General features: G+C 37.9%; 1 protein-coding gene across 8 annotated transcripts in view; it reads right to left on the reverse strand.

Annotated features, from left to right (window-relative positions):
• The window catches only part of PWWP2A (PWWP domain containing 2A), a 54,263-nt gene that overhangs the window by 37,685 nt on the left and 1,405 nt on the right, over window positions 1-15,173 (reverse strand). For 5 of the 8 annotated variants that reach the window (XR_004408947.2, XR_004408946.2, XR_004408945.2 and 2 more), the window contains exon 2: window positions 2,317-3,284. Coding sequence is in view for 4 of the 8 variants with exons in the window: in XM_033005486.2 (XP_032861377.2) it covers window positions 2,317-3,284 (968 nt within the window). In the remaining 4 variants the exon portion in view is untranslated. Of the gene's footprint in view, window positions 1-430; window positions 3,285-15,173 lie in introns of those variants that run through there. The other 3 variants (XM_033005441.2, XM_033005450.2, XM_033005453.2) reach the window with 2 other exon arrangements.

The following is a 15,173-nucleotide window of genomic DNA, read 5'->3' on the forward strand; positions in this document are numbered from 1 at the left end:
GTTGCATGAAAATGCCCCAACATTGAGCAAAAGACATGCAAGAAAAGCTGAAATAGCAGTGGAGAGGGGGTCTGATTAGGTTTTGATAGTTGGAGAAAACTGAAAACATTTCCCCACTGTGTAAGTGACATTCTCCACAGTCTTAATTAGATTTTGTTCCATATATTTGAATAAAGGGAGAAATTTGATAAACTTTACAGAAAGCCCTCTACAGAGCTAGTTTTGAAACAAAAGGGACAGATAATTGCTTAATCTCAAAATTAAGACTGAAGTATACCAAGAGTACTTTACATCAAGCAGTTATCTTTAAGAATGCATGAAAAAGGACAATTTACTTTTTAAAAAGGTGTCCTCTAAATACGGCATACATATGAAGTACTCTAACATCCTGGATTTTTTTCAAAGCTTTTTGAGAAACACACACAAATAATTCAGATTTAGTCAATTTTATTTACAGTTTGCTTTTTTACATTTCAGAGCATTACACAATTACATATTCTCATTTTCTGACCTGCAAACAGATACCTTAAACGGAAATATTAAAAAAAAAAAAAAAAAAAAGAAGTTAGATACATCCAAAATGCAACAATTACACATCTGACAATTCACAAAGTGTAATTTACTAGGACGTATCCTAAGAATTTAGGAACAACCAGTCAGGAGAAAATCTGACCAATTTCAGCAATCAATTATTTACACATTCAAAACAAAGCCTCTCTTAATCTAAACCTCCAGGCAAATGGCCTGAAAGATTTCTTCAGGAAGAAAGACCAGAAGTTATGATTCACACCTATGCAGCATTAACAGCCCTTGATCCCAAATACTGAGCGACTTCTCAGCTTTGTCTTAGAGCTACAGGCATCCCTCTCAGCTTCTCAGACCCTGAAGTGTCATATTTGTGCCCCCATGTGCATAGAAAGGCTGAGTGTTTAAGTGGTCACTACGATAAAACCCCATTTAATCTGGTCTTTAAATTACATGAATGCTTCCTTAAAAATTTTTCAGCAAGTCTTCTAATGCCATTTAAACTGGCCTGTGTGGATTGGGGCACGCCTCCTTAAGATGTTTAAGCATACTTTGAACCAATTTGCATTGGCCAGACTAAATACATTAGAGACTATTTAAAATAATCTTTAAAGACCATTTAGACAAGGCTTACATTTCTACACTTCCCTGATGGGCCACCTAAAAAAAAAAAAAAAAAAAAAAAAAAAGAGGTCACAGCTACTACTTTCATCCCTCGTGTTAACCCTTTTCCACACAGCAACTAGTATATACTGGGTAGAAACTACTAAAAAATTCCCTGCAAATAAGCTGCCTTTCAGCTGAGGCTATGGCTCCTATGCATTGGGTGTTTGAGGAGTTTTTTTTTCTTTAAAAAAAATTCTCACTTAAAAATACTGAAGTTCTCACTTTAGGCTAATTTTGATTGCATGTTCAATTTGTTTAACTGTCAAGAAACCGCTACAAATGGAACAACTTTAGTATAAAAAGAGCAGTCAACCGAGTGCAACTTCTGACTTGGCAAGTCCTTCATGGTAGTTCTCTAACTAGGCTAGGAATTTTGTGGAGCCTCCAGATTTCTTGCCTACCTTACTTTCCATGTTCACGTTTCAAACTGTGTCAGCAGGGCCCGAACTTCGGGAGTCAGCTGCTTAGCAGCCTTAGCTGCCTCTGTGACGGCCTTGCGGTAAAGACCCTTTCTCTTCTTATTAAAGCGCAACTGGAAGCTTTCTAAAAAGGGGGATAGTTGTGCAAGAGCAAGAAAAGATGTTGTTGTGGAGCCAAACCATGAGATACGAGCCTCCTGTCGAACTAAAAGGCCATTATCTTTCCGGCTCACAGTTATGGTAAGAATACGGGCTGGCCACCAAGGGAAGCCATAAATCTTGGCCCAAACAATGTCCCCTACACATACGGTCCTGCCATCTGGTGTGACACATTTAGAGACGTTTTTGGAAAAGACTTCCGTTTTCAAGGAATTACTGAGCTTTTTCTCTTCCTTTGAGGAGGAGGAGGAGGAAGGTGCATGCATGCTGCCTGGAGGAAAATCAAAGCTTTCAGTAGAGCTACACTCAGAGTTGGTAGATTTCAAATCATCTGTGCTATCGCTACTACAAACTGATGCACTGGAAGAGTCAGATTTCTTTTGATTAAGGGTCATGTAAACCGTTATATTGCTTTTGCTGCCTCTCTTGCCCAATGTCTGGTGTTCATCCTGATCAACAGTTACATGCACTTCACTCGTGTCCTGAACCTCACTGCTGGCCTCTTCAGGGCCTTCTGAGGGGCTCTGATTTTCTGAAGGGGCCTCACCTGCTGAGCGGGTGGAGGAGCAGCGAGACTGGGGCTTAGTTGCCATCTTGCCACTCCGTATTTTCTCAAGTCCTGTCTTGAGAGAAGAGTCATTTTCTTCATTCCGATACCTTTGTGGCTTTAAACGCAATCGGGGTGGGAGGGAACCTGAGCTGGTGTTCTGAAGACGCCGTGTGAAGTGGACCTTTGAATGTGCATTTTTGGAAGAGGAGGTTGCACTCTGCTTCTTTTGTGCCTTTTCTTTGGCCATTTTCAAGACTTCCCGAGCTTTTGCATGATCCATGTTTTTGCTCTGGAGAACTTTTTTCGTATTTAACTGCGCTTTTGAAGTATTTGCTTGTGCGGAAACTTTAACTACTCTGCTTCTGCTGTGAGCAATATTTGAAACCTTGACCACAGCATTCCTTTTCTGGCTTTCATTTTGGCTTTTTCCATCCACTTTATGGTCAGTTTTAAGTTTTTTATTCACAGTAGTCACACTCTCATTTCTTCGTTTTTTATTATCCTCGTATTTTGAAGAGTCACTTGCATTGCCACCTTTTTTTATTTCCTTTTTTTCTGCAACAACACTGTTTTTGCACTTGTCACATAAGACCTGCCGAGGTCGTAGTTTGATAGCATTCATGATAGAAGTGGGTTCCTCCCTGTACATTTTACGCTTGGGTCGCTTGATTTTCCGGGGCGGAGGCTGAGGTATTGACTGGTTATAAGTGTCCCTGATAAACAAAGGAGGAGGATATGGCGCTCCCTCATGAAAGAGAGGAGGTGGTTTAGAAGTCCATAGGCTTTTAGCTATGCTAGGTTCTGATGGCTGCGTGAGAGAAGAGTCATCGGGAACTGCAGCATTAGATTCACACTTCACCTGCGCCTCATCTTGGAATGGTTTACTTTGGAGCTGCATGGCTTCAGGTTTATCCTTGTATTCCCTTTTAGGAAATATGGTCACAGGGATTCCATGGGGTCCAAACCTTAAAGAGAAAAAAAAAAAAAGAGTTTTGAGAGGGAGCTTTTGTTGCACTTATTAAAAAGTATTTGAAAACCTGTCCACATCATGTAGCCACTATTTGAAAGACATAAGTCCCAGGAAAATTAAAGTTTCATATCTAGCTCTATAGTAAGCTTTGAAAAAGCAGAACATCAAAACCAAGTCAGTAGAGAACATGAAATACACAACTTCACTTATTATCAGTTTCTCTTCCATCAACAAGATGCACTGAAAATGTAACAAAAAATATCACCTAGAGACAGCAGTAAAAGATTTAACGTTGTACTTTTAGAAAATGCTTATAAATATACAAACTACACACTCATCCCATCAAATCTACCCAATATTAATTTCCATACTAAGCCAACTTACGTGAAGAAGTCATCTACAATAACTTTTACAAAATGTCTTTCATTTTTAGCATTGCACAAAAGGCCGAGTATGTTTCAGATTTAGTGACGGCAAATACAGACTGCATAAATACCTGCACTGAACAGAGTGTGCTGCCATCCTTCATCCACAAAAGGTTAGCACTTGATCATCTGATGCATTACGGCCCCAAACTTGCTAGCCTATTAGTCTGAGTTTCTTCCAGCAAAACTATCCTTATTTCAAGACCGTACAAACCATTCCTCCCCGTTTGCGAGCAAGCAAGATTTTAAACCTTTGCCTACTTTTCTCCAGACAGCTCTTGATCTCTGCCTCCCCATTTGACACACACAGAAAACTTCTCACACCCTGATCAGCTCAGAGAAGAAAATGAAAAAATCCCAGTAAGACTTAGGCATTAGCTCAACTTTCCTACAGTAACAGAAGTAGCATGTTGCCTAACAGGTAAACAATACTGTCTGCAAAGGGCTGTTCTAAAGGACACATTTTATCAGTTTGAAAGGTATTATGCTTGCCTTCTCCTGGGAGAAAATTAAATGATACATTCATTTTACAACAATGTATCTTTCAACACCCAGAAGAGGGCAGGAAGGATTATAAAAGTTTAACCTTCCTTCTGTTCCACGCCACCATCTACCAGCTGTGGTACCAGCCTGACACAGAGCTGTCACTAGGCCGTTCACTGCTCTTGAGCTCTGCTTGGCTCCAGCTCCCATACACACACTAGTGCTTGGCTTATACTAGTTGGTATTTTAATAGTTTGACCTTAATGCAGTAACAACATGATAGACAAGGTTGAAATTCAAATGCCAAATCATTCATTTGAATCACTGAACAAACACCATTATGTTTATCCCACCCCACCTGACAGCAGCATGAAGTAATTGCCCAAGATTTGTCCACAGGCTAACGCTAGTTCACATTGCGCTGCAGCTGCTCAACAGCAACATCCTCTTAACTGACTGAAGTTTCTTTACAATCTATGGTTGCCTCTCAACTGAAGATAAATGCTGAATACTGGTCTATTTTCCATTCACACTCCTGCAAGAAACACGCAGTTTATACAGGTGCCTACAGGTTGCCTGTATTTCTTCAAGACTGGTTTTGAAAAAATGTCATCAACACATGCGTTAGAAGATTATTTACACTGTCACCAACAAAACAACATCACTTGTTTGTTCTTTTCCTTATCTGATAAGCCTCTTTTTACACTTAAAAGTTGCAACTGAAGCAAACTACTCAGCCAAGATTAAATTATGCAACCAGTTTGCACTTCACTACAAAAGGAGAACAGAAACAGCAGAAAATCTAAGCAAGGGGCAACCAAACAATTTTGTCATGATAAAAAAAGGAGGGAAGTTGAACACATGATAATTTACAGTTTAGTATTAACATGGGCACTGTTGTTACCCAACACCTTAGGTACTGCTACATTCATACCTTTGAATTCTGGAGACAGAGGCAGGAGCCCAGTTGGGCAGCTAGAGCAGTTCTGTCCTTATCCATGGGATGATGAGTACTCTTCACCACAAAATATCCCACCACCCCACAAAAGTTTTTCTGAGGTTTAGACCCACTCCAATTGAATTCCATACAACCGTCCAGAAATGAGCAGCATAACTAAATGCAGTCTGCTGTGCTAGTGAAGGCTAAAGTGAACTATAAACATTTAGCAGCTGATACAGGCATTTCTCCAGCCTACAGTCTGGCATTAAACCACATGGGACTCACTCCTAACTAAGTTTTAAGTTCCTTAAAGTCCCAGAAGTCCACCAAATATAAACTAGTTGCTTTTCACAAACACTTTTGCTTCCACTAAAGATTATAGGTAAATTATTCAATTCCACTTAGGGCTTTAAAAGAAACTATCAGCTGCTAACAATTAAATTAGCAATATTTTCAGCGTTACTTGCATCAAGAACTTCAGCTTCTTTAAGAGCAATAAGATCCAGATTCCATCTTTCACCACCTGATAAAGATTACAGGATTTGGGTAAAAGTTAATTTATTGTTAGAGTTGAGAACAAGACAGGGCAAGATCTCTGCTGTGCAAGTTTCAATCCCAAACACCACAAAAGCAGAACTAGACAGAAGCGTATTATCAAATGGGCAAAACCCATGAGAAGAACACTGACAACTCTTTTCACTGTCTCAGGAATTGCATTTCCTAGCCCCTCATAACATTTCATAGTCCAATGCACAAGTCTTTTTTTCTAGAAGACATTTATGCTGACTCCATGTTAGGAAATCAAGCATTAGCATCAGTGACCATGGAGGAAGTGGATGAAGAGGACAGCAAGAAGGTTCTCCAGAAGGATCCCATCTAAGGACTTTCTCTCTTTTCCTAGGTATTCATTCTACTGCCTCACAAACAAAGTCAGCACAACTGGCACTGCAAACACATAAAAAAAGCCCAATGGAAAGCTCAGTACATGACTGATACCATGAAGGCATCAAAGATTAATACTGCACCTTAAGATTATAATTTCCTTCAAGCATTTGCATAATAGACAGGCCAAACAGCTGAAGAACAGGACATTCAAAGTGGAATTTTTATTTAAGATGCAAACCTGCTTTAGTAAGACACAAAAACAATCCAGACAATCTCTGAAGCCGCAGTCTCTCGCAAAAGGTACTGTTTTAACAAAGGAACTAGCATCTCCTGCCCCATCTACCTAAAAAACTAATGAATTGCAGAATTCGAGAACATTCATAGATTTCCTCTACTGCCAGTTATGTAAGAGCAAATGAAGACACTATTCTTGCAAACAATGTGTCAATACATAAAGACATGACTAGTAAAGACATAGTCCACCTGTAGAACAAGATAAATCAGTAAGTCCAAACACTGAATATTACTTCCAGCTGAGTGTTTGGTGCCTCCTCTTTAGCCCCATTCCAATAGCAGGCTGCATCTGTAAACATTCAGTTTTCAGATGATCTGTGTTTCCTCCTTGGTGAATAAAGTTCTCCAGCTATGCAACTTGGAATAATAACATGAAAAATAAAGAGAGAACAGTGGCCGAAAAACTTAGGAATGAAACAGTAGACAATACAGGAGAGAATGAAGACAAAGAACAAGGTAAGAAGAAAGTAAAGACAAAACCAAGAATGGCCTTTTTTTTTTTTTTTTAAGAGAAGCAGCAGAATGAAGATGTCATCTTAAACCTTTGCAAGACAAAGCATGACAGAGCATCTAATTAGTTCAACAGTGAGCACAAGTATTTATTGCATATACTAGAATTTCAAGCCCCATTTTGATAGGTCTTGTTGGTGGACCTTGAAGACAGGTGCTTCTCATACAATAAAAACAAAAATTTTTGTTACACTAACTACACGCTTGAAATAGCTAGGAGTTCCATATGTATGAAGGCTAGACATAAAAGTTGTGAACGCTTGCATTTGGTTCACCTACTACAGAGATGAAGACAGACTAAAAGGCTACCATATAAAAGAGATTTAAAAAGCCAAGCAATGTAACTCAATTGTATCATGACATTAAATGATCCACACGTCAGTCAATGACAATGACTGGGCAGTAGAAGGTCACCTCTTAAAAGAAACCATTTCAGTGATGCTACATCAGTGAGACTACCTACATATTTTATTTGTCACACGTTGCATGTTTAAATACTACAAGGAATTGCCTTGTCTTTATTCTAACAACAAACTATGGGTTTTTTTTAATGTATTGATCCTGAGTATATCACCTGTCCCTACTATAATATTACTTTCCTCCAGAAGAAGCTATTCTTGGAAAGATACTCCAATTACTGTTTGCTTAAAAAAAAAAAAAATCCATTCGTGCATAAGTTCCAGCTGTTCATTGTACAGCCCACTCATGCATAACATAATATAGTTCTACTTTAGACTATCATTCGAAGGAATACTAGGATTTGTTGATGGGAGATCTAAAACTGAAGTGTTAGGAAAACTAAAGAAATAGGTATTTCAGCCTAACTTAAGGCAGTTCTGGAAAGCAGCACGCTGCTGCTTCATGCTTATTCAAAACTAGAACCAGTTTTCCATGTTGCCAACTTCTCCTATAAAGGTGTCCTGGCTGTTTTTTTGCTTTGAAAAGGAACCTCTAAAAGAAAAGGCAGTTGAGATCCATCGTAAATCGCTTAATCCAAGAAGTTTGACAAATAACCAGAGTAATCAGTAGGATCCAATAATATTTCCATTATACATTATCACTTAAATATACATATGCATTAAAGACAAATAGCAACAAGAGTATCAGGAATTATACTTAAATGAAACTAATGGGGTAGACAAATTCTGCTGGTCCAGTGATCTTTACACTGAGAAGAACATACAACTGACTAGCATGTGCAGAGACAGAAATATGATAAAAGTCGTATTTTACTTAGTTTGTCAACTGCAAGTTGATGAATAGGTAGCCATGGCATCTCTCAATTATGTAAAAGCTAGTTTGGGTATCAAACCTAGAAGACTGTCACTTAAAGCCACTTAACTGCTTTTACAGATATGTAAACCTAAGTACTTCAAGCAAAGTAAAAAACACTGTTTTCAAATCTAAATTCTGCAGCAGAATTACTACAATGAATACATATTGCTATTCCATTTGTATGCAAAACACAATTAAAGAGTATTTTTTAAAAATAAACATAAGGAACAAATGCCATTTAAATTCATAACTATGTACATAAACATTGAAACAACAATACATCCTGGGGCAAATTGTTTTTACCTTACTCTGTAAGGTCTTAAGGTCTCATCTTTAGCCTCCAATGTCTAACTTCTACTTCTCTAATAAAGCAAAAATGAAAAACCAAAGAAGAAAACCCACTGAACCGGTTCAGAAGTATTTCGCATCTGTCTACGAACACATTGACTTAATGTCAAAGAACAGCAGCTTCTAGTGCTGTGATAAGAGTTACACCAAATCTGTTGTAAATGACTATGATCAAAACTCATCTTCACCAAGTCAGACTACAGTAATCTACAATTACCTTTTTATGCACTTCTGCTTTTGCATTCAGTATCATCCTTAGTGTTTTGCAAAAGCCAAGGCAAGCAACAACTGAAGCAACTTCTACTGCATGGGTAAAGGTTCAGACTCTGAATGCTTGGGAGTATAATAATACACTGAAATAATGTAGAGCTAAGTATATATATTTAATGCATGTATCTAAACTGAGGGTTTAAATTATAATAGTCAATGTAATATACAATTAGATCATAGCTATTTGAACAAAGTATTTCAGAACTCCTCAAAATAACCTGTATTCAAAACAGAGGTTATGCAATAACTATTTTAAATATAGGATTTACTTGGTGTGATAAAGCATGATATGGAATACATTGCTTTAAACTGCAAACACCTGACTGAAAAAAGCATCCACAGAAGCCAAACTATCAACTCAGTGGCTTACTCGCCTCCTGAGCAATGTAACACTACACTAAATAGACTAGAAAAATGTGTATTTCACTCAGAGCTCTAAAAACATGTCAAAGAACTGCAGTGTAAAGTGACTCTTTGGAAATAACACATCATCAAGAATAGATGCTGCCTCACCATCACAAACTCTGAGCACCCAGAAAAATTTGGTGAAAGATAGTTCAAATTAAGTAACGTGTGACAATACAGACAATCACATACTCACAAACTTTTACTAATCAATGTTAAGCTTAATGTTTTTCAAGCAGGTACACTTGCCTGAAATTCAAGCTCTTGTTTCCAGCACACTTTCAAGGCAGAGGAAAGACAAGAGCAGGCTACATGCAGAATTGAGTTTGAAAGAGTATCTCAAAGCTGTTTAGAAGTATCCAAGGCAGCAGCTGATTTTAATCATTCCTAACCACTGACACCTGCATCCCCTACTGCAATCACTACCCAAGTGGAAACCGACTAATGGATATCAAACAACATGCAAATATACCAAAGGCTGTATTAGCTTACAGTACACCTCTCCATGAAGTCTGAAGCCCTTTAAAAGACTTCAGCTTCCAGGAAACAATCACAGAAGTCCATGTAGTCAGGATGCTGATGCAGACTTTGAAGAACTACCCACTGCAGAGACAGAAGAATCTCAACTTGGATTTCTATCAATGATATAAATGTAAGCTTGAAAAGACAGAATGCTTTAAGTTCAGGTTTCTTGCTAACTACCACAATTTTAATGGCATACTTATAAGACTGAAGCTCTATTTAAACTGAAATTTTTAAGTTTTTGTATCTGCTGGCATTATTAGTTTTAAGTGTCAGTTGCATTCAGTAGATGCTTTGCTGATATATTTGGAAGTGTTATGCATTTGCAAAACTTCATGATTAAGATAAAAGTACCTTGAACATACACTTCAACATCATCCACATACTAGTCAGACCCAAAACACATGGAAGAGAATTATACCATTAATGGATGAACTTTAAGCAAATTCAGTGTCAAGATGGACAAGATTCATCAGTCCATAACTACGTAAAGAAAAAAAATTATTTAAAGCATACTGAAAACTTCTCCACCCTGCCTCTCAACACTTCAAGTCAAGCTACTCTTAGAAAGCAATGGCAAGCAGTGCTGTTGGAATACAGACGAGCATACCATAAGAAGAATGGACAGTTTGACCATCATCTGTTGCACCACAGTCCAACAAGAACATGACGAGACTACAACTACTTTAAGAAAGGCAAGCTTGAGGCACAATCCACAGATGCTCTAACTCACCAACAAGATTAGGGGTCATTGGTTTGAGAAAAGGAAAAGTCACACTCCTACTGGCTCAAAATCAGAAGCAGAGTGACAAGTGCCTTCAGTATAAGCAGCAGCTTTAACATGCTTTATACCTATACTAGCAAAATCCTAAAAGCTAGTCCAGTTTTGTTAACTATTTTCACTTTCCAAGTGGAAATTTGGAAATGAGTCTTTCAAAAGGCATATGACAAATGACCACAAATAACACTCAATAAAGTTTTCAATGAGACACACCAGAGAAACTACTCTCATACAGAAGCTGAAACATTACAAAATCATAGAAAAATTTAGGCTGAAAGCAATATCACAAGGTCTTCTGATCCAACTGTCCTTTAAGTGAGGCTAAATTTGACGCGATACCATTCAATATAACCTCTGTCAGTCACAAGCAAAGTATATATAATTTGCTCTTAAACAAACACACACTCACATCACACTTATGCTTCCAGTGTTCTGGGGATAAAAACAAGTATCAAAGAAGTGTTGTGGCTGTTACTTAAATGCTGGAATTTCACCAAACTCCTTTACACATCTGAGAAACAGCAAAAGAGAATGGGTGATGAGTTATAGGAAAACCAAGTGTTTCTTGAAAGACCCACAACTCACAACCCTGAGTAACAGACATTTCTTCACTGTTGAGAACGTGTATCTCTGAATATCAGTACTTCTATAGAACTTAAACCTTCCCCAGAGAAGGGCTACCAAATGTTGTCCCTATTTATTAAATGAAGTTCTTAGTAAAAGAAAACTTAAGCACAGGGAGAAACATGCCATATTTTTTCAAGTAAGACTTGTGCTATTTCCTTCTCCTATCAGCAGATCTTGAATTTCTCATCTTGGGAGTACCTTTTTTATCCCCTCCCACCTTTCCTGGAGCATATGGTTACAACACACTAGATTCACTGAGTGGAGTTTTATACCAACAACGTACATAGACTGTAAGTGTCCAGAAGTGCTAAACGTAAATGATTTAAAGATCTAACAGATGTTCTGCAGATTAAGACAACACAAACTAGGGAACGGATGCAACAGTTCATTACTTATCCTCATTCTTTTGCAGCAGAAATGTAATTAATAAATCTGAAAAAGCACAGGATTCAAGAGTCACCAAGAAAGAATGCTGTAACTGAAAACTGCTACTAGCATTGTAAGAATTTGAAGCTGTTTATAAAAGTTTATTTTCACCATATAGTTCATGCATGTCTTGCTGCAGGAAGTCTTTCCTTATCTTACACAACTAAACCCCAATGAAGATACAATTTCAAACACCTGTACTTGCAATACAGTGGACATCTTTTGATTATCTAAGGCTTTTAGGTCACAAAACTTTTTGCTCTCCCTTCCCTCCTCAAGAACTATTATAATCACACACAAGTCAAAAGGGAAATACCTTAGAGAAAAAGACAATACGAATAGACATGCATCCATCCCATCTGTAGGACTAGAAGGAAAATTTTAGTAAAATGGTAAAGCAAAACAACAGAACAGAAATCTAATCCCCCTCCCCTCCTTAATCTTTGGGAAGGGAAAAAACAAATTGCAGAAATAATTATCCTCTCTCCAGAAGAGCAAACTAAAATCAGGTCTTCTTAATCCCACATTTTAAGACTTACAAATGCTACTCATCATTTCCTTACTGTCTGCTTCCTCCAGGTGCAGAGCAAGATTCATGCTGGTTCTGAGCCAACCGGTGGCACTAACATCTCATATACCCCAACCAAACAGTGTTAGTCAAACACTAGATACAGGCAAGTTTATAAACCCAGTTTAAGCCCCATGCCCAACAAGTCATTTTCAATGACTATTTGTACAATGGCATGGAAAATTAACTACAGTCGTGCATGAAGCACTCCGCTACCCACCCTGACAAGAGAGAATTGCCTTCTGCCTGCCTGATGGTTGGCTGCATTTCCCATCTCTCCTATCAGCAAGACTGTCAGGTATACACTCAGGAACTCACATCAGAACCTTATCCTAGCATGCAATAAGGCACTTAAAAGGTAATGGCAACAGTGGTAATAAAGTTTAACAGTGGGAGCACATTTTTAATTTGTGTAACAAGCCTTTAAAGTAAGAAAAGTGGGGATATGTCCCTCTTTACATGATGATTTACTGCATAAGAAATTGATTTGGGACTCAGTAGATGTGGGTTCCTATTTTCTACTGATCTTCAAAACTTCCTGTGCAGCTGCTGAGAGGTACATGAGACTGCCATTAGTACAGGCAGAGAAAAATACTTCCTTACCTCAAATAAATATAGGAATAAAGTTCACTGAACACTGAGGTGCTTGTGTTCTTGTGTTATAACTCCTAAATGGACACCCTATTTACAGGGGGTAGGAGAGGAAGAGGAAATCAGACCACTGACTTCATATCAAAGTCTACAAGAATAAAATGCAAAGTCAGTGCATCATTTCAACAATGAAAACAGAACGAAGGAAAAAAAAAAAAAAAAAACACAAACAGAAAAAGCTTTAAAACAAGAACTATATGGGGACATCTTTGCTCTTTTTTCCCCTTGAAGTTCATGTCATTCAGAACATGACTTGAAAAAGCTAAAAAGAGTCCAGTGGACATGTTTTTAAAAGAGTCATCAACGCTTACTCTTCTTAGTACTGTACAGAAGTAGCACCTTCATTGCCCTGGAGGGGAAAGCAGAAATTAAAAACCAAAAAGGACCAGGAATTTATTTCTTCCAAGTATATGACAAAAACAGTATTAAACATGCAGTGAACACATCAGCCACTTTTTGAAGCTACTGAATGAGTAAATTCAAAGAAAAAATTTAACTTTTATTTAATAAGAACTAGCAGTCTTAAGATATTGATCCGCTTTGCATTAGGAAAGTTTGTAAAATTATTCCCATGTACTTGAACTAGTGGAGGCAGCTTTCAGTAACCACCCCTCTTCCATACTAGAAATTCCAGTGTTTTCACGTAAATGGATGCTGGAATTTAGGTGGATTTGATTTAATCCTACCTTTTTTTTTTTATTATTTCTTTTTTTTGGTCCGGTGAAAAAACTTGTAAGAATTCCAGGGCCTCCCACAGGTACATAAGTTCATGAAAAATGTTCAAGTTCTACAAGTCCACATGCTGCTACACAAAAAAATTAATCAGATATAAAGAAAAGCTGATACCTAAACAGCACTATCCCTCAGTCACGTACCACCAAATTCTAGAATAAAATTTAAATCCTAGGTATTCATGTAACGCCTGATGTCTGATAATGCTTTAATTTCTTACAGATAGCAAGTTCTTGGGCTATTTCTAGAGTTTGCTTACAACTGTATTTCCTGCTGAGACATTTGAACAGACTCCTTGTCGCCAGCCCAATATTATAGCCCTTATGTCAAGGAACTCAATTCTTCTTGTCCAGGCACTCCAAAGAGCTTGGCTTTTAGAATTTAAATTTCACCTTCTGGATTCCCATGTAACAAGCACCTCTGAAGACACTACACAATGAATGGAGAGAAAGGATTAAGTGGTTCCACTGTATAAGAGAATCTGGGACTAACAGCACAAGCCTCCATGGCTCACTTTTCCACAGTTCTTACTGTGAAGACTTGCCCCAGGGCCTGTGCCTAAAACCAGGGGAAATTGAGATGCATGCTTCCACTGCAGCCACAAGGCAAAAGAAGCAGATAGTTTGTCTGCTACAGATAACCTTTTCAGTAAAGGGCAGCAGTAGATCTGCTGCATGAGGGAAGTATCTTCGGTGCATAAGAAAACCTCAGGCAAATGAGGGGATGTTTGTGGTCAGTGTGTGTTTACTAAGATACAATCTCTTTCAGGAGAGTAAGGGAGAAGCTGGTGTATTTTCGTACTTCACACATACAGAACCCTAGAAGCAGAGGCACGTGCTTTGTCACCTTGCTAACCAGGACAACGATATAATTTTGCTGGTATAACTTCAGACCTACAAAAGACTCGATGTTAGGCCTTCCGGCCTGCTTTGAGACATTATTTCACACTAGAAGGGAGTACACTTTGCAGATCACATTTTAGTACCTGGCTTCAGAAGACAAATTGATAACCTAGCATTTCAAACCACAACTGACAAATTTTAAACTTACTTCCATGACATTATGCAGAACCTGGGTTTCAGAAAAGGCTTTCTGTTTCAAAAACCAATCAAGAAGCTAGGCCCAGGACAAAAGTGCTGGTCCTTAATACCTTTACTTTTAGAAAGTATTTACAATATTGATGCTACAGGAAGTTATTGAACACCTAGTAGTAATGTAAAAGTGATAAAAGACATATGATCACACATGCAGCTTAAATTTTGGGAAAAAAAGAATTTCATTTTTGCACACCAATTATTTAATAACCCTGATCAAATTTCACTTTTCTCTCATATACTTGCATAGTCCTTATAGGTCTAGAAAACAAACACTAAGATGAAGTAGTATTTTCACCTGTAAATAGTAATTAGATTGCTTATAAGATATCCAGTATCACTGATGACTTCTGGCCTCCTAAGAACCCCTTGCCGTAAGGAGGCAATGAAAAAACCAAACCCATAACCTCACAGTCTGATAATGCTTGAAGTTATTTTGTCATATGTAACAGCTTCTCTCTCCAAAAAAAAGGGTATTTAAGAATCGTTAAACTTCACCCCATTCATTGGGTACAAGGAGCAATCAGTACTAATAATTGTACTTGAGGACTGCCTGGCTTGAAAACCATTATTCTGAAAAACAATACAGACTGAAAAATAATGTTACCTAGGCAATGTAAGACACAAGCCACCAGGAAAAACAGATGT

Source organism: Tyto alba, unplaced genomic scaffold, assembly GCF_018691265.1.
Source record: "Tyto alba isolate M040663 unplaced genomic scaffold, T.alba_DEE_v4.0 Super-Scaffold_17, whole genome shotgun sequence".
NCBI classification, from domain to species: domain Eukaryota; kingdom Metazoa; phylum Chordata; class Aves; order Strigiformes; family Tytonidae; genus Tyto; species Tyto alba.